Below are 19,722 nucleotides of genomic sequence, written 5' to 3' on the forward strand. Positions count from 1 at the left end.
CCCCATTTCTTCCACCTCCTTCCCCCACCCGCCCTCACGAACCCTTGATAAGGTATAGATTATTATTTTCATATCTTACATCGTCCTCCATCGCCCCTCACCCACTTTTCCATTGCTCGTCCCCCTGGGAGGGGGTTATAGGTTGAGTTTGTTTGTTTTCAATGAGATAGGCTAAGTGTGTTACTAAAAAAAATTGTCTACAGCTACTCGCTGACAACAGGTTTGGAATAAAACCATGCATGTATGAACTGGAACCTCAGGAGCAATATATTTATTTTCTTTTCCAGGAGAGAGCGCAAACACAGTCCTCTGCTACCACAAAGTATGCAGCTGAGTTTCCCACACTTGGGGAAATCACAGGGTTCAACACATCTGAATTGCAATGGATAAACCTCGCCCTGGGAAAACCACCTTTGTGATCATGGTAGCTCCCCTGCCAGGTAAGTACACTAGTGATATTTTTTTACTTCCCCCTATATGCTAATGAAAGGAACCTTGGAGGCTTAGTCAGTTACCCATTTGGAATTGCTAATCACAAGGTCAGTGGTTCAAATCCACCAGTCTCTCCAGAGGAGAAAGATGAGGCGTTCTACTCTCATCAAGAGTACAGCCTCGGAAACCCTACGGAGCAGTTCCACTCTATCCTACAGGGTCACAGAGAGTTGGAATTGACTCAATGGCAGTGAGTTTACTTGTGGGTTTGGTTATATATTAACAGAATGACTAGGCTCTGTCTCGAGTCCTGGTGGTATTGCGTTGAGCTGTGAGCCACATGGCTGGCGTTTCGAAACCACCAGCAGCTCCAAGGGAGAAAGCCTGAGCTTTCTGCTCTTGTGAGCAGTTACAGGCTCAGAAACCCACAGCACTGACTCGATGGCAGTGAGAGTGAGTCTCTTTGCTAAAGGGCCCTAGGCAAATCATTTAACCGCTCAAAGCCTCTTCTTCTTCGGTCAAGAGGCATTGTAACTGTCCTGACCCCCAGTCAGTATCAGCAACAGAATTTGCAGGTCCAGTGCAAATCGCAAATGCAGCTCGTTTTAAAGACAATTATTAATCATTTCAAATGGCAACAACAGAGCCTTAGCCAAGGGTGGCCCTTAGGGAAAGGGTCTTCAGTAGCTGTCAGTTGTCCATGAAGCCAGGCTTGTGAGGAGGGGCTCAGGGTGGTCAGAGTGGTGGACACAGTGGGGACATCGCCTCTTCTGCACAGCAGAGTGGAACAAGCTCTGGTTTCTGGGTTGACCTGTGGTGTGGGCAACCCGCTCCACTCCTTGCCCCTGGACACACTCTAGAGATGAAAACAAGGGGTGGCCAGGCTCCAAGACTGTCTTCCTAGTTCCTGACTTAAAAAAAAACGAAAAACGTCTGCTCCTCAGGCATGGAGAAGGCAGCATCCGCTGAGCCCATGATGGGCTGGTCACGTGGACTATGGGGAACCAACCGGGAGACAAGCAGCCAAGTCATGTAAACAAGCTGAGACCAATGTTTTCTCGTACATTTATTTATTAAAAAAGAAGTAAGAAATAAAATGCCAACTAAAAACTCTATCGACAACAAATAAATTACTTCCCCTTAAGCACTGCAGATCCACACCCACTGGCCCTCAACCCTTTGCCAAGGTCCTGTCCAATGGTCTTTCCAGATCCCAGGGCCTCTGATGGAGACCTTCCCTGTCTGTGCAAAGCGGTCGCTCCGTCCTGCAGGTGCTGGGCTTCCTTACAGTGACAGCAGATGGGAGGGGGCACTGCTGGGCCCCAGCAGACACTGTGCCCCCCTCACTGTGTACTACTGCCTTCCATAATGGTTCCCAGTGGCCCAGGCGTACTTTGCCTAAGTGGAGCTTAGACGGCAAAGAGGGGGCCCTTGGTGGCTCGGTGGTGGAATTCTCACCTCCCGTGCCTGAGACATGGGTTCGATTCCTTGCCAATGCCCCTCACGCACAGTCACCACCCATCTGCCAGGGAGGCCTGTGTGTCAGTCTGAGGGTCGGACAGGTCTCGTCAGAGCTTCCCGCTTCACAGGAGGAGGAGAGGCCTGGCGATGCACTTTGGAAAACCGAAGGACCACAACAGCCTGACTGCAGCGGATTCTGGGGATGCTGCAAGACTAGGAAGTGTTTGTGCCTGGAGAAGGGGGCAGGGGAGGGGCTGGCTGATAGCAAACACAGCTTGGAAGAAAAGAGCCAGGGCTGCACCCCACTGGGCCCCCTCACTGAGGCACAGCCTAGGAATACGGTCCACAAGGAGGAGGCTTGGGGAGAGACAGCAACTTGGCCTGGCGTTTGGAACCAGTTAAAATGACCACGTAGGGTTCTTCCTTGCAAAGGACAGGGTGTATCCCATGGCGGCTGGCCTCAAGAAGCCCTACCGCACTTCTGGGCTGAATGCAAGCTGCCAGAGACCTTGGGAGAGGTCAGGATATTGGGGAAGACGAGAATAGGGGACTGGAGCCCTAAGGAGTGATTCTAAACCAGCTGAGGGAAGGCAACCCTTCCTGGCTGGGGCTCAGCAGCACCTCGGGTCAAGAAGCCCAGGGTAGCTGGGCAGGAAGCCAGCCTTCCAGGAAGGACAACATGGCCCTGGCAGCACCGAGGGCATTATAAAACCCTCAGTGCCCTCGAGGGTCAATTGTAAACCAACCAGACAAACTCTGGGGAGGGTTCAAGAGGACTCGGAGTGCCCGCAGCTCAGCAATGCTTCAGAACCCCTTCCCCCAGAAACAGAGTCGCCCTCCAACAATCGAGGCAGCATGTCTCCAAGGTGGCAGCATGTCTCCTAGGTCTTCCCTGGGGGGCACAGTGAGGCACGCTTGTTCTTAAAGACCGTTTCGCCAACGAAACCGTGAACTTCGGACTGGACCTTCGGAATGCATTTCCTCTCCTCTCCAGCAAGAGATCCTGACCAGGTTCCTTCTTTTTGTCCATCCAAGATCCCCCCACTCCAGAGACCCAGGCCTACTCTGAAGCCATGCTGGCTGGAAGTGCAAGAGGGGCCTAGCTTAGAAAGAACCGAGGGTGTGGCGACCCGGTTAAAGCAACCTTACAAATAGATGGTCAGACCTCAGCTGGAGATGCCACGGTAGACTAGCAGGCGAGAGCAGGGGCCGGGCTGGTCATCGGCTCGAGGGAGGGTATGCAGGCTGAATGGAAATCGATCCTTGAAGCACAGCCAGCCTCCCGGCCGACCTTCTGATTTAATAAGGGATATGGGTCCTGCACTTTCCATGGTCTTTCAACCAAAAACCACCCTGCAAGGCGCTCCAGCTCAGGGTGGGAGGTGACAGGGAGCAGAGGGCACTGGAGTGGCCTGGGGAATCCTGAGCTCCATCTATAAGGTGGCAGTTGCAGCTGCTGCCAACTGCTGCCAGGATGGAGTGAGACCCCTACATGGCCAGATTCTCTGATGTGGGTTTTTATGTTAAAAAAGTATACTTTCAAATGTCAGCAATTACTTCTTCAAGCATACCCAACAGACGCACTAGAGGGCCAGGCCAACGCGCAGCCTCTCCTCGGAGCGGGATCTGTTTGCGTTAAGGAGCTGGTGAAGTCTATGGGATCCTCATGGGATTCTGCCAGAAGGCACACATCTGTGTAGGAAAGGGGGACAGGCAGAGGCTGTGTGTCATGTACTTTGCACACGTCGTCAGGAGGAACTGGTCCCCAGGGAGGGAACCTCATGCTTGGTCAAGGGGGCGCTCAGAGTCGTTGAGGAAGACCCTCCATGGGGGACTCTGACCACGAGCTCACAAGCACAGGACGCGAGGACGGTGCAGGGCAGAGAAGTGGCTTGGCGTGTTGCCATGAGTCAGGAGCAACTCCACCGCAGCTAAGGAAGCAGGAAGGTGGAACATCGGCTCCTCCCGAGGTGTCTGTGTCCTAAGCCCTGGAAGCAGCAGAGGGGTCACCTTCCGTTGGCACAGAGGACTTCACAGATGGGATTCAGTCAGGGTCGCGAGATGGGTGGGCCCGAGAAGTGAGCAGGAGGCAGGAGAGTCTGGCTCACCAGGATGCAGCTCAGGAAAAACTAGACCAGAAGGTGGAAGGGGCCGCAGTCCAAGGATGCCGTCAGCTTCGAGAAGCTGGAAAACACCGTGTGGCTAGAAGAAACCCATGGAACCGATCCCAGACTTCTGACCTGCAGACCTGTACGCCCAAGTAGCTTAAGCCATGAAGTTGGTGGCAATTTGCTATGGCGGCGTCAGCCGCGGCTACAGATAGCCACTCTGCAGCATTTCTAAACATTTTCAGAAGATGAAGATATTCTCTAAATTTTGGCTGAAAGGCCTACAGCTGAGAAAGCCATATGTGACAACTCAAGCGAATGTCTCTTGTTTCTAGGAAGACAGAACGCTGGGACTCCGGTGGGTTTGGGAAGGGAGATAACCACCGGGTACAGGGGGAGACCAGGATGCCTTTGATCAAAGCGGAGCCGTGGGGGGTGCCGCCTAGACCCGCCCACCCTCTACGGGCTGCTCCGACCGCAAGCCATCCCTGCTCCCAAGGAGAAGCCCATCTTTTATCGAGTGGTCAGCAGAACTCCAAAAGATCCTTGCTGTCCAAATGGGTCAGCCTGCGTTGTCACTGAGCCAGGTGACAAAAGCTGCATGGCTTCACATTTGACCTCTTAAATACACAGGACCACGGAATAAATAATAATAATAAAAAGCACATTGTCCATTTCATCCAGGGGATCCCAACGACCGTAGGGACCAGGGGTGAGCTGCCAGGAATTGGGATGGTCGTATTGAAGGGGACAAGCTGCTGTGTATCATTCCAAATCTGGGGGCCCCTTGCAGCCCTGAGCTAGGTGACTCGTGCCACCGATCTCCTCTCTTTATGGGCAATTTTGCCACTCAAGTTGAGCAGGGCACGAACAGGGACAACGTCTCATCATCAGCCTGGATGCGTTCCCCTGGAAATCGGAAGTTGGTGGTGCCCAAAACAACCTCCTCTTTCCCTTCTCTAGGGTTCTTCTTCTTTGGGCTTTCTGGCGAGGATCACTCAAGAGTGTCCCAATGTCCCGCTCTATGCATCTCAGCGAAGGGTTTGAGGCTGGTCCAAGTTATTCCCCCGGATCTGCTGGCCCCTGGATGTCCAGCAAGGGAATGTCTGTGTTCCCACAGCCCACCTCTCCATTGTTGGGGTAGGAGAAGGTGTATGGTTCACTCACAGCCTCAGGAGAGGGGTCAGTGGGGGGCTTCTCCTCGGCCAACTTTGCAGTCGGGGCCCTGGAGCATGTTGGGGGTGGGGAAGGAGGGGACCCCATGGGGCCCTGGAAGGGCCGGTAAGTGTCCACCTCGGGCTGGAGGAGGGACCCGTTGGGTTCCTGTAGCAGATGGCCGTACACCATGGTGTCATCAATGACGGCATACACGTGGGAGTCGTTGTCCTTTCGTCCCTTCTGGAACTTTTTCTGCTGTTTCGGCATCTGGGTATTGATGTTGCCATTATAGATACCTACCACCGGGCCCTTGTCCACCTCCTTTTTCCTAGTGGGTGAAAGGGAATGAGAGAGACAGTCAGGAAGGAAAGCGTCTAAGAGGCACAGCCTGTCCATAACCCAGGGGGCTCACACATGCTAGTGATCACCAAGGTGGCACTGGATGGGGCCACCATGATGAGGAGCTGACTCCAGTACACACCACGAACAACCACTTAGGCTTCCCAACTTATCCCTTCTACCGCCTTCCACAGGTATAGATAGCCTTGGATACCACCATCCTTAGAAACCTGTCCTCGTGGAGATGATTCTGGCTCGTGGCCACTCCATCGGGCAGCATAGAGCAGCATGGCAGGGTGCCCAAGGTTGTCAGTTCTACAAAAGCATACCGCCACGCCTTCCTTCCTTGAAGGGCCTGGTGGATTTGAACTGCCGACCTTGTGGTTAGCCGCCAAGTGCTACCGGTGTTTTAATGCCCGTTAAAGGGCCCAGTGTTTTAACTCCAGTTTTCAAGGTGAAACAAACAAACCAAAAACCAACGGGGATCCCAGTTGGAAGAGAACGGTTTTAGAGAGGGCATCGCTAGCGCGATCTGTGCTCAAACGAAGACACCCTAGTGGCGCAGAGTTTAAGTGCTCAGCTGCTAACCAAAGTCGGTAGTGGAAGCCACCAGCTGCTCTGTGGGGAGAAAAGACAGTGCCGTCTGCTTCTGTACAGATTGCAGCTTTGGGACCCCTCCCCTAGGGAGGTTTGGTGGATGGGGGTCCTACTCTGCCCTGTAGGGTTACAATGAGTCAGAATTGCCTCATCAGCAACGGGTTGGGCTGGTTTTACGCTCACATTAGATGGTGGAGTCAGACACACGGTGACAAATGGTGGAGAAGCGTGAGTTCACGTTGGCCCCCTTTAGTTGTGTCTACACCCATCAGGCTCCCTGTGACCATATCAATCTTCTGAGACTCTCTCGGGGTGCTTCCCTGAGCAGAGGGCTTGGCTTCTTCTTTGACACTGGTAAGCGCTCCGGCCGCCTGGATTATCCGCACTTACAAAGAAGACTCGGGAGGGTAGGTGTAGCTTAGTTTTCAGTTCGGCTTGGGGCAGGGCATGAGCAGAGGGACATGGAGCCCCTCAGCAGTCCCTTCCAGCAGGGGAAAGAGCTAACAACAAACGTCAGGCTGTGGTGCCCGCCTTCCTCACTAAGAAAGAGCATTCACGTTGGTCGTTCATGTTCTTTGGTAGACAAGGGTGGGCATCAGCACTCCCTGCCTGGAAAAACATCTCCGAGGGCCCAGAGGCAGGGGGAAGTTCAAGTGGAGAACATGATCGCCGTTAGCATAATGGGCTATATCATGTACAGGCTGGCGGTTCACTAACTGTGAACAGGATCCCTGTAGCTCTTCTTCTTTTTTGAGATAAAAATACATCTAGCACATTGAGGTTTTAACACTGTGGCCCTAGCCTGGGTGATGGGCTCCACAGCTCCTTCCTGACACCTGGAAATGGACACCCCCTCCTGGATGCTCCCACCAAGTTTGGCATGTCCCTTCCCGCTGCCCTGAGGCCAACTCGGCGCCTGCCTCACTTTCCACTCCATCCCTATAGACGGGAGCGCCACACCAGAAGAGACCGTGTCTTGCTCCTGGTTGGCTCTGGGGCAACCAAGCACGGTACTCGGTGCCTGAGAGACCTTCCAGTCCTAGGAAGAGATTTTGCAAACCTGTATGGGATCTTCCATTATCTTTTCATTCTGTTTTTGCCATGAACTCTTCACAGCCCTCTCCTACGTTTCAGGAACAAGTTGGACGGCGTTGTTCCCCTTCATTCTCACCCCAAGACTCATCCCGCCCTCCCACACCAGTTCCCCACGGGCCTTGTGCACACCTGTGACCTTGCCCACTCACTCAGGCCAGGACCGGGCCAGTTAAGAGATGAATTTCCACACTCCCCATGCAGAAGCCAGGCCCTGTGTGAGTGCTCACGCTTTCCCATCTGGAGGCAACCCTGACAAGAAAACCCTGAGGGAAACTATCAAATGAGCTTTAAGAGAAATCCTTTCTGCTTGGCGTGTGACCTGGGCACAGCCCCAGTTCACGGACTCAGTTCCAAATCCTGCTTCCTGCGTCTGCTGCGAGCCGGGCCAGTCTCATCAGCAGACACTTCCAGGCAGCCTCGTGGCAGATTAGACGTGTGTGTTGTCTGTTCAGGGTTCTAGGTAACGGAACACAGTGTTTTCTCCCCCGCCCCCTTTTGTTTTTTGGGAAGGCCAAGTCATGCTAAGGAAAACCAATCCACTACCCCACCCCACCCCCACCATGACTTTCATCAGACTCCAAAGGTCAACATGTCCGGGCCACAAAACAGAAGCCGTTGTCCTGAGGTGCTGGGAGGTGAGGCGGGCCAGTGACCTGGGTCTCCTACCCTCTCATCCCTAGGGGGCTGGCTTTTTGTGTGCTTGTTTGCAAAGGAATAAGCACGCCTGATGACAGACGGTTTGCTTAAGGAAGTGGAGGAGAACGTGTTGAGGGTGGCCTGGGTTTGTTTCCCCCAGGGTGACCGGGGAGTGGCCTGGGGGGTGGGGCAGGGAACATGGCCTGTGTGAGCACGTTCCTGCCCGCCTGACTCCGTTCCACCATCACCGTCCAATGAGCACGCCGTCAGTGATTCACAGGGAACGTGTGCCGAGGCACAGCCAACGACAGGCAAAAGAAACCCAAAAACCTGCCACAACATGTTTTCCCCTGAAGTCAGGGTTTCCCTCCCTGCCCCCCTCCTCAAAGCACAGCTCTCTTCTGGCAACGTGTCAGTGCGGGCCACGGAGGGATAAGGAAAAAGCAAGGAGATGTCGTTGAGAAGGAATGAGACACATCTCCTTGGCCTAGATCGCGGGAGACATGGAATCCATGGAAGGGAGTTTTGAGGAATGCCACCTACTTCTTTCTCATGCAGCAAATGATGAGTCCGATGGCAGACAGCAGTAGGGCTCCGCCTCCCACCGCCGCGATGAGGACCACAGTCAGATCTGTGAGCAGAGACACGAGGGAGAGAGGGACTTAGGGGGACTTGCAGTCCGCTGTCCCCCAAGACGGCAGCCGTCAGGCCCTCCGCTCCCAGCTCCTGTATACTGCCTCTCACAGAAGACAGTCTATGGCCTCCCTCTCCAGGCTGGACTGGCCACTAGAATGTGGTGATTCGGGGCCTAGCCTCTCATCCTTCCGAAGGCACCTGACTGCAGAGACCACCAGGCTGAGAGGAAGCCCATGCGAGCCAGGTAGAGGCTCCCTAGGTGGGGAAAGAACGAGGGGCCCTGCTGAAAACGTGAGCACCCAGACCCCAGGCGTGGCCTCAGCTGAACCATCCCAGCCGGTCTCCCTCTGTTCGAGATACCTGGCTGGGGACCTGGAGCAGAGACGAGTCACCCTGCTGGGTCCTGTCTGAATTCTTCACCCAGGGAACGTGAACCAACGGAGTTTTCGTTGTCTTAAAGCCACTGCGTCTCAGAGTAGTTTATTACACAGCAAGAGCTAGCCCAAACAAACTGGGGGGACGGGGTGGGTGGGAGTGAGGACTGACCAGACCTACTCCAAAGACTACTCCTGGCCTGAACCAGCTGTTTCCTCAGTTGCCTCGGCCTGTCTTGGAGAAGAGAGGGGCAGAGAAAGGCAAGAGACCGTAGGGAGTGAACAGTGAGACGTGAGGAGTCAGGAGAGGGTTTTGCTTGTGCTGTCCTGTTCCTGCGTGGGCTAGAACGGGTAAGGGAAGGAGCCAGAGAGAGAGAGAGCGAGAGAGCACTACACCAAACAGAGATTTAGAATCTCTTGCTTGCTCACCAAGACAACAAAAGGTGAGACCGAGTGGACACAGAAATAAGAAAAGAAGACAGAAACTACGTGTAAGAGAAGAAAGCCCAGGAACCAGTTGAGAGCGAGGGCGAGCTTTTCCCCTTGTGGCTTCGGGTGCCCCAAAGCTACGGACACCCGTGTTGAGGAGGCGCTCCGTCTCTCTAAATGCCAGAGAGGGGAGGGCCTGAGGAGAGAATCCCTGCAGTCCCTGGTTCCAACACTGATGCCCCTTGGCCATCGTGCAATAAAGATGGCCACCCCAGGGACTGTTGAAGCACACGTGCAAATCACGTGTGGGAGGGAGATGAAGGGACTTAGGGGGTTATGTCAAAGAAGCCCGTGTAGCAGACTGTCTCCAAAGGTGGCCTTTCCCCTGGCTTCAAAGTCTTCCCTGGCGCCTGAAACATCGAGGCTAAAGGCCAACTCCTCATTCTCACGTGGAGGGCATTTCATGGATCAGTATTCCAGTGGGACTATGGGAGGTGAGGTGGGAATCAATCCCAGCAACGAGTATCCATGCCATCCTTGTTTTCCAGTCCCCAACATTTCCATCTCCAAGCCCGAAGCCCCCCAGCACTTCATGAGGTAGTTAGGATCACCTACCCACTACAGAGGAGGAAGCAAGATCACAGGGCTATCAAGACACTGCTGCTGAGGACCATGGTCGACTGACTACAAACACGTCCTCATTCTCCCTGCTCCCTGGGTCACGTCTTTCCCTGCTCCTCCCATTAAGAGGTGGACTCCATTGCCAGCCCCTGTCGTGAGGCTTGGCCACATGACTTCCTTCGGCCAGAAGAATGTGGTAGAAGTGGTGATGGGTCAGCTCCAACTAAACATGAAGAACTCTTGGGTGGCTCCTTTCTCTCCTGGCCCTCACTGGTTTGCTACGAGCACACCCAGGCCGGAGGATAAGAGGGCATGCAGAAGCGAGTCAAGTCAGTTAAGTTGTCTCTGTTGACCTTGAGTGGACCCAGGACTCCTGAGAGTGTCCAGTCAAGATCAGAGAAGTCACCTGGCCTGACAGCTGGGTGCTGACAGCTACAGCTGCTGACGGGTGTGTAGGTGGGCCCTGGTAAGCCCAGTGCAGGGCAGAACTGCCCAGCCAACGTGCGGACAATCATAGACACAGCTTTTGATCTATCATTGCTCACCCTGGCACTACAAAACCCAAAGACCAGTGGTTTGTACCCACCCACTACAGCCCAGGAGAAGGAAGGACCCGGTGTCCTGCTTCCGTACCTTTCTCAAAACTCAAAGCAAATTCACTGTCACCAAGTCGATGGTGACTCCCAGAGACGCCCTGTGGGTTTCCAAGACTGTAACCGTTGATGGGAGTAGAAAGCCCAGTCATTCTCCTGAGGAACTGCTGGGGGGTTCGAAGTGCCGGCCGCAGCCCAACACAGCCAAGAAAATCCTACAGGGGTAGTTCTACTCTGTCATGGGGGGGTGGAGGGTACCTCTGAGTTGAAAACCAACCCCATGTACCTAACAACACGTTCTGAGATGGTCCGTTTTGCAGCATTAGGGACGCGAGGATAGCTGACTGAATCAGGGGCAGTTGAAAATCTGAATCTTTTGACTCCCATCCCAACCTCCCTCCTTCATGTCCCCAATTTGCTGTCAGCCCCCATCCCTGGAAGGCCGGGAATGCCATTACCTGTCTTCCTTGGTGTGAGCGTCACCCAGAATTGCAGTTCAAACTGCTTGCCGCTCACAGGGCTGCAGTTAGAGATGTTGACCCAGAAGCTGTGATGGCGGAAGCTCGGCTTGGGGAGCACCTCGTCTTCCAGGTTGAAGATCTCCTCGGCGTGGGCCCGCTGCTCCTGGATGATCATGAACGCCCGCCCCGTCTGGCAGACCACGCCCGTCCGCTCCTTCAGGAAGGTCAGGCAGGCCACCTGGTTCTTTGGCACGCTGATGTTCCAGGACACGGAGGTGAGGGGCGGCAGACCCCAGTTCCAGGTAGGGGTCCTCAAGTACACCTTGCTTTTTGTGTCCGGGCTCACGGTGAAGATGCCATCCTCTGCAGCAAAGGGAGGAAGTCCTGAGATGGCTGTCCCACGCACACCCATGGCGGAGACAACGTTTAACTCTCTAGACCAGTGCTGACCACTAAGCCATTGACACTCTAGCAGCCTGGCCCCGTGCGGCAGCCACCAGCCACAAGGATCCATCAACTGCTTGAAATGTGCCCAGTGTGACTGAGGAGCTAGCTCTAGCTGTTGGAGTTGACTTGGGTGTGTATAATTCTACATTCCAATGGTCACGTGTGGCGAGTGGCTACCATATTGGTCAGGGCCAAATGACAGGCTCAGTCAGGCGGTCAGACCTTTTGGCAAAGGCCAAACCAACAAGCAAATGCCCCATGGGTCAGTTGACCAGATCAATGGCCACCTCAGACCTCCCTCTCAGAAACATGGCGAACAGTCATCGGAGGTCCCAGCCGCGTGGTCGAGTGATGGATTCCTACCTCGATTTCTGTTTCATGAATTCAAGCTACCTCATGGTTCTGGGAGCAGTTCTGGAGTCACCCCGCTGAAGAGGCTGCTGACACGTCAAGGAACCCATGCGATACCTTTCGGGGAGCTACCAACCCTCCAGAATAGGTTTGACTGTCAGAGGCTCCTAGAAGGAGTTTCTCTGGTAACCTCAGAGATGTCAGGCAGCCTGGACCGACCTTCATCTTACAGCCAAAGAGGGTCCTCCCTCCCACGCCTGCCTCCAAGGACAAGCATGGGGGAGGTCTTGGCTGACTATAAAATTGGTTGCTAGCTCCACGGACCTGTCCGTAAATGGTAACGAGAGCCGTGACTGTTTAAAACAGACCACATTCATGCCACGGCCGTGAACTAGGTAGACAACATTTACTGCTTTAAAGCACTGCAGGGCCTTCAGGTTGGAGAACAGGACCCTCAGTGTCCATGAAGCCAGTGCCCCTCTCCTCCCTGCAATAAGTCTGTCTCCGGGCTCTGCGCTGAGCACTTTGAACTGTAAAAGAATCATAAAACTTGTCTGCATGAGTGTATTGTTTTAGGTTCCATACCCAGCACTCTGGCATCTTCAGTTATTGCTCCTGTCTATCCTGCCTCCTTCCAACAGAAGACCTGACCCTGATTATTTCTTCTGCTGCCTACCACCCATCACTTCCACTGTCAGAAGCATCCTTCCCTTGGCTAATGCCTGGAATTTTCCATGGTAGGCTCACGGGGAGGAAGTCAAGGTGAAGAAGCCAGACAGCTTCTGCCAGACAACCCCGAGTTCAATAAGGACCCAGTTGTTTTGCACGGTTTATTATGAGAACTCCCTTCCACCCCACCATTCTGCCTCAAAACAAGCACGTCTGACTCCCTTAGGTAAGCAGATTCTCCCAGGAGTTCCCTCCACCGGGCTTTGCCGTCCCTTCTTGCCCTTAAGGTGAGCACAGAGCTACAAAGACTTGAGCATCCACAGGAGGAAGCCCAAGGCGGCAGGAAGGTGGAGGGGGTGAGAAGCCTCCTTACCTCGGAAATAAGGTATGAAGAACACCGTCAGGCCCTGCCTGGACACCTCCTGGCGGAAGCTGGGCTTGAAGGTGCGAATGGTCACAGAGGTGTTCTGCTTCACCTGGATCTGCTCGATGGAGCCCCCAGGGCAGAAGGCTCCGAAGTAGAGGTCCTGGTCAGGGACAGCGCTGGCCACCAGGTAGCTGAAGCTGGTGTTGCAGAACTTCTCGTTGGTGGACTGCTGCAGCTTGTGGGCAGGCACCAGCGCCATGCTGAGCTTGTCCTTGGGGACCAGCAGCTTCCAGGAGAAGTCGTGCAGGTCCACGGGCAGCTGGAGGATGTGCTCGGGCACCTGGAGAGGGTAGGACTTCCTGTAGCAGTACCGATGGTCCGTGCAGCCTGGAAGAGAGAGGCTCCTGGTACCCATGGGAAGAGGAGAGGCCAGCGGAGCATCCTCCCAAGCTGGCCCCGGCTGGACATCTGGCTACTTCCCTTCGGTCTCTCCTCTCCTTCACCAACCAGCTCCTTCTTGCCCCCTTTCTGGCTTTCCCTGCAGCTCGCTCACATGGAAACCAGAGCACGTGCTACAGCATGGACCCTGGCTCACGGCCACCGGGTATGCAGATCCCTGCTCCGTAAGGTTTGCCTGCCTTTCGTCTCCTGCCTGTCTTCTCTTTCCTCTCTTACTTCTTCCTTTCGATTGTGCTAACATCTGAACATACAACAAGATATTTCCCAATCGAACAAGGTCTCACGCGTACAAGTCTGTGACACCAATGCTGTGTGGCCCGGTGTCCGACCACCACCACCATCCACCGCCGTGACCCCATCGGGTTTCCAGTGGGTCCCTGAAGGAGTGCACCACGTCTTTCTTCTGGGGCACCCTGGCTGGTGAGTAGCCAGGCCCAGTAACCACCCGGACCACCCCAGGGCCTCCTGCCTTAACTTCAGTGTTTATGAAACGGGCGGACAGATCCCCGAGGTTGACCATTTCTCTTCTCTTTTATTCACAACACTCTCTCCATGTCCTGTGTCTGTGTCTTGCATGCTGAGGGCCACGTGGGCAGGGCACAGGGTTTTAGACCCAGGCATGCAGTGGCATTCCCATCTGTGGGGAGGCAGCTCTGTCTAGCGGTGGGAGCAGTGGAGGGGGCTGGGAGTTGGGGGGGCTTAGCGCACATTGCGGCTCTGCCACATGGGAATGAGACACGCTCTGGGGGCAGGCTGCTCCACACCTGCATCGGCCGTGACTCTGAGAGCACTCGTGTCAGAGCGGGCAGGGGGGGCGGTCCAGCAGGATGGTGAATGCTGGTTTGCACGGCCCTTGATTCATTTATTCACCCACTGCCAGACACGGCAAGTCTTCGCACCAAAGCTGTCCCGAGGAAGGGAAGGAGTGCTCCCCTCCTGGCTGGGGGAGGTCTGAAAATGTGGAGCACCCCGCATGGATGATGATACGATTATGTTCAAACCAAGAGGGCAGTCCTTCACAGGGTGCTGGGGACACGTCCGGCACGGCGAGGGGTGACCGGGAGACATGTGGCACAAGCCTCCCGCGCCTGACCTCAAGCTTCTCGGTGCTGCGTGAGAGAAGACGGACGGTGGGTGTGGAAGGCTGGACCTAGGCATGGGGACGCATGGTATGGAGAGCTGTGTCTGTCAGGGCACCTGCGCCTAGAACATGTGTGTGTGTGTGTGGGGGGGGTGTCTTCATCTCTGCCTCTCGGGCTCCCTGCTCAGTGGGTGGACATTTCTGATGACCCTCCTGACACTGGCCCTAGTGAACCCCACCTGGGGGTGGGGCAGGGAGGAGACAGAGTCTCCTGGAGACCTACTTATGGTTTTCTCCGCCGTCATCCACAGGCGGGTCAGGTCATCACAGAGGAAGGAGATCTTGTGCTTGGAGCCGGAAGTCAGGGTCAGGTTGGTGCTGCAGGTCCGCGGGGACACCAGGCACACGAAGCAGCCGGGGACAAACCGGCGGCCCTTCTTGTCCGGCCGCAGGGCGATGGTGAGCGACATGGCTTGCTCGTTGCTCAGGTCAACCAGGTAAGTCGTCGCTGAAACAAACAGCGCGGGCAGTGAAAGAGTCCCGGAACAGGAATGGGAGTCGGGATGCCAGGAGGGCAGGGGGAAGTGGGGAGCAGAAGGGAGGAAGGGGGAACCGATCACAATGACCGACACACAGCCACCCCCACCCCCAGGGAGATGAACAACAGAAACCGTGGGGGAAGGAAGACAGCGGTCGGTGTAAGATATGAAAATAATCATCATTTATGATTTATCAAGCCGTCACGAGGGTGGAGGAGGGAGGGAGGGAAAAAAGAGGAGCTGATAGCAAGGGCTCAATAGAAAACAAGTGTCAAGAAAAGAATGATGGCAACGTATGGACAAATTGATGTCTGGGTTGTTATAAGTGCTGTGGGCGCCCCCAATAAAACAATCTTTTCATTTAAAAACAAAACAAATGCCAGACTTCCTTCCCTCCGTTGGGAGGCTGGAAGCCTGGCATCAAGGTGGCGTCGGGGCCATGCTGTCTCTGCCAAAGTCCAGTGGTACCAGCGGAATGCCCATCTCTGCCTCCGTCCTCCCGTGGCCGGCGTCTCTCTCCGCTTGTCATTGTGTCTCCTCTCTTCTCTTTATACGGCCGTCAGTCAGTCAGATTGGATGGGGGCCTGTCTCGTTCCAAGACGAACTCACGTCACCCAGTAACATCTTCAAAGACTCTACTTCCAAGCAGAACCATGTTCGCAGGTCCCAGGTAGAGCTACAACCGGCTTCTGTTTTGGAGACACAGTGCAACCCCTCAGAGCACTTGGGTCTGCGTGTGGTCACCTTCTGCAGAGTCTGTGTGTGTCCACGCAGCTTGTAGCAAAACTCACGTACTCGAGCTTTTGTTTTACGGGTTTATACACCTTTTGTTATTTAACCATAGAATGTTCCTATTCTGTGATCCTTTAAGAATAATATTCACTCACCTCAATGGGTACCTACTACTCAACCAAGGTTTGTCACCCTTTTTATAAGCCCTGTCCAACGACAAATGGTAATTACCAGCAGTGGGGCATCCGTGCAAAGAAAGAAGAATAGATTCATGACGCAGGAGAGAGCCATCGATATTACAGTTTAGTCTCTAATAAACCTTCTATTTCAAATCAGCCAGGAAAAGATGAACTGCTTAATAAGCAGGGCTTGGAGCACTCAGCGCTCCGTGAATAAACGAAGAAAATGAGATCGCTCCCTCCCAGCAGTTCCCCCAACAGACACAAAGAGAAGACCCTTAAAGTTTCAGAGCAGACGCAAATGATAAAAGGCAAAAAGAGGTGGGTGGGTGGGTGGGGGCGGGATGCAACTATCTGAGACGAGGTACCTCAAGTAAAAAGAAAGGGCAAGGCACACGCTGGGAGAAAAGAGCTCAGGTGTAGATACAAAGCAGGCCCAGAATTCAGATCCCAGCTACCGTTCTTTGCCATGAAGAGCTACACCCCCCACCCCCCCACACATAAGGGACTGAAAGGACTAGAGGATGTAAGAAAGTTCTGGGTTCTCGCTCCCAGACACACTCCCCAGGGAGCTCATGCCATTTCCAGAAGTGAATTCCGGCCTCACCGGCCTGAAGAGTGGCTCTGGATCCCATGTGTGTCATAAAGGTGTCCACCATGGTCGGTAAGGCACGGATCGCCTGTGGGGCTTCCCCAAGTGATTGTAGAACGAACATCGGAACCTGTGCATCTGCTCCGGGGCTGTTTGCAGCCGGGATTGGCAGCGGCCCAGTTCTTTATCACCCGTCTACACCTGGCACACTGGCCAAAAGTCAGGCAGAGGGGCTGCCCGGGGCGGCTGCAGGGTGAGCTTGGGCTGGTCCTTCAGCAGGACTGACGTCCTAGTCCCATGGAGTCCAGCTCACCCAAGCAGGGATACACACACCCTCTGCACCTGAGGTTCTCAAGCCCACTCCATGGTGTCTTTTGAGCTGTAGATTCAACTGGCAAGAGCGGTCCACCTGGACCAGGGGGGCACAGGCCAGTGCACCTCCTGGGCTGGGGCCAACCATCTGGTGACGTTTCTTTCTCCCCTGGAGAGAGTAGTGTCCAGCCCAGAGAAGGCATCCTGCTGGGGCGGGCAGGCTGATGAGGCTCTGCTGCCTGGACCAAAGCTCTGTGTCAACAGTCTCCATGAGTAAACAGAAAAGAATAGGAATCAAAGCCATCAACACACAAAAGAATTTGGGGACTGCATGCTGATAAAAATAACTCGCAGGGACTTGTGTGGTGCGAAAAGCGTATATGATGTGCGTCATTTAGATGGTGATAAAAAGAGCCCTGGAGCCATAGGGGTTACTCATTGGGTTGCTAACCGCAAGGTCAGCAGTTTGAAACCACCAGCCCCTCGTTCCTCGGGAGAGAGACGAGGCCCTCTACTTCCGCAACTAGTTACGGTCTCGGAAACCCACAGGGGCAGTTCCACCCTGTCTGATTCTAACTCCAAACTCCTCGCTCTCGAGTCAAGGCTGACTCAGAGCGATTCTCCTGTGGGTTTCTGAGATTGTCACTGTTTAGGGGAGTAAAAAGCCCAGTCTTTCTCCCGAGGAGCTGCTGGTGGTTTCGAACTGCCAACCATGTGGATCGCAGCCCAGCGCATAACCACTCCACCACCAGGGCTCCTGACTTTGTCCTATAGGGTCACTATGAGTTGGCATCAACTCAATGGCAGTGAGTTTGGGTTCTGGTTTTGAGTATGAAGGACGCTCGCAAAGGAACAAGGGCAAGGCAAGACTCAAGGTAGAAACTATGAGCAAAAGCAGGATCCTGAAGTTCACGGAACAGACCGGTCCAATGTCTTAGCCGGAATCGGGGAAGGTCTTCAGCAGTAATCAGAGAAAAATAAATTTAAGCAAAGTATTCTGATTCCCCCTGCATCAGACAGGGCTGGGTGGGCAGGAATGACCACATCTGGGAGTACCCAGCGCTCGGAACAGTGGCACTCTCCCACTGCGGTGGGAGTGTGGGACCTTCGTGGCGGTACCTTGGGAATTACAAGGAAATGAAAACCGGGCACCCCACCGCCCACGCCCGTGATGCGGCGAAGCCCATCTGCATTTTCCTCGCATTGGTGACGCGTGGGAAACAGAAGACAAGACCAACCCCTTGTCAGGGAGTAGAATCCAACCGTCCATCCATGTGCATGCAAAGCAGGACTGGCCCCACGGTATCTCTGGCGGCTGATGCCGCTGAAGTAGACCGCCAGGCTCCTCTGAGCAGACTCAAACCGCTGACCCTGGGGTTAGCAGTGAGTGTGCTAGCCATTCACACCACCCATGGACTTCTATGGGGGAAACTAGAAACTACCTGGTACTGGAATTGTGGCCTCAACTCGTGAATGGATTATGACGTGGCCGCTGAGAAAAACAACAAGGGTAGTCTTAAGTGACTGAGAACCCGCACACGTTGCAGAACAAGATGTAGCGTCTGATCCCAAGCAGACAGTAAAATCTCTTTATGAAACAAAATACTTATGTTTCAGGTAACAAGTGGCACACGTGAGCAAAGAAAAGATCTGGAGAGACGGGCCTCGGATGCCCAATATGGTGACCCCAGGAGAGGGGCCTGGGGGCAGGGAGGGAGTGTCAAAGGGGTGTTTGACTTGTCTGTAATATTTGAATTTTTAAGCAGCAAATATTTGTGTATTCCTTGTGCAGCTGGAAAAAAAACAAACAAGGATTGCCAGCTGGTTGGTCATTGGAGGTGTTTTCCACGACTTTGCCATGGAAACGGGGCTCCAGGAAGCACCTCTCCCTTTTATTTTCCTATCACATTTATTGCCTTGGGATGAAGTCTCAGAACCACGATGGCTGGGTGGGAGAGGAGTATTTTTTCAGCTCCTTAGGACAGATGACCGGATAGATTTGTAAGAGTTGTTGCATTTACAGTCCTTTCTAGAGAACTTACACAACTCCCGACAATCGCCTTTCACGGAATTGCTTTTTAATAACATATCCTGCTTTACACAACGGCATCAAACTGGGAAGGTGCCCAGCCCACCCAAGGCGGCATTGTCTTTGCAGTTCAAGGGTGGAGATGATGCCCCTTACCGTCCCGGCCTCCAGCTCCCGAGAGGAAGTTCAGTTTCACTCGGGGAAGTTCAGTTTCCCTAAAGCATTTGCTAGGCTGCCTCCATCCAGGTTAACCTATGCTTAATAGGATTTCTCCTTGCGACCTGGCTACCAAGGAGCTCCGTTTGAAATCAGAAACACCTTTAGAGAAGTCGCTGAGATTTTATTACGGTTGTGGAGTCTGTTAACTCTTTCCTTTGTGTCTCATGATCTAGTGCCATATCAGTTTCATCATCATGTCTAGCAGTTTGGTTTTTAAGAGGACTTCCGGGGATCCTCGTTAAGCCTTAAACCAACCAGTCAGAAGCATTATGTTATTTTTGAGAACTAGTGCCCGGGGTTCATTCTTTGTAGAGCAAGCCAGGGGAGACTCGGGTGGGGGCAGTTCTGGTTAAGCTGCATGCCTGACATCTACTCACGAGACGTAACAAACAAGATTATCTTCTGGACAGCATCAAATGCCCCCAGGGGGACGAATTGCTTCTGGTACAAAGAACCAAATAGTGTTTTGTTTTGTTTTTTTACAGTGTGTATTCTGCAAACATAACTCAACTCCCTTCCCATTCCCTACCTCTATTTCTCGCGCTTCCAAAGGGCTACTTCCAATTATTTTAGGTTTTTGGGTTGTTGTTGTGTTTTTTTTTAAGTTGCCTCCACATCTTGAAATAACTTCTATTGCTGCTTCTCCACCACCTGTGTGTCTACTGGTTGCACTGTGGGGGCTCGCATGTGGCTCTGAGCCTGGAAGCTCCGTCACTGGTGTTTCAAAGGAGCTCTTCGGAGCATTGAAAAGAAAGGATGCCACTTGGAGGAGTGAGGGGGCGCCTGATTCAAGCCCTGGTATTTTC

The 19,722-nt window shown here is 53.8% G+C and overlaps 1 protein-coding gene and 1 non-coding gene across 2 annotated transcripts in view; both read right to left on the minus strand.

The window, feature by feature from the left end:
- Positions 1–284: 284 nt before the first annotated feature.
- LOC115872167 lies at positions 285–448 on the minus strand. The gene has a single exon (XR_004047706.1). It is a non-coding gene; the product is annotated as a U1 spliceosomal RNA (small nuclear RNA).
- Positions 449–1,497: 1,049 nt separating this feature from the next.
- Positions 1,498–19,722, minus strand: part of CDCP1 (CUB domain containing protein 1) — a 59,674-nt gene continuing 41,449 nt past the window's right edge. Inside the window, exons 6-10 of the mRNA XM_013005009.3 lie at positions 14,598–14,822; positions 12,781–13,161; positions 10,938–11,303; positions 8,370–8,457; positions 1,498–5,487 (exon numbers count right to left, since the gene is read on the minus strand). Coding sequence (XP_012860463.2) covers positions 5,061–5,487; positions 8,370–8,457; positions 10,938–11,303; positions 12,781–13,161; positions 14,598–14,822 — 1,487 coding nt within the window. The 3' untranslated portion in view covers positions 1,498–5,060. The remainder of the gene's footprint in view (positions 5,488–8,369; positions 8,458–10,937; positions 11,304–12,780; positions 13,162–14,597; positions 14,823–19,722) is intronic.

This window comes from Echinops telfairi, unplaced genomic scaffold, assembly GCF_000313985.2.
Source record: "Echinops telfairi isolate 266 unplaced genomic scaffold, ASM31398v2 ScPeMD7_7420;HRSCAF=8458, whole genome shotgun sequence".
Lineage (NCBI taxonomy): Eukaryota > Metazoa > Chordata > Mammalia > Afrosoricida > Tenrecidae > Echinops > Echinops telfairi.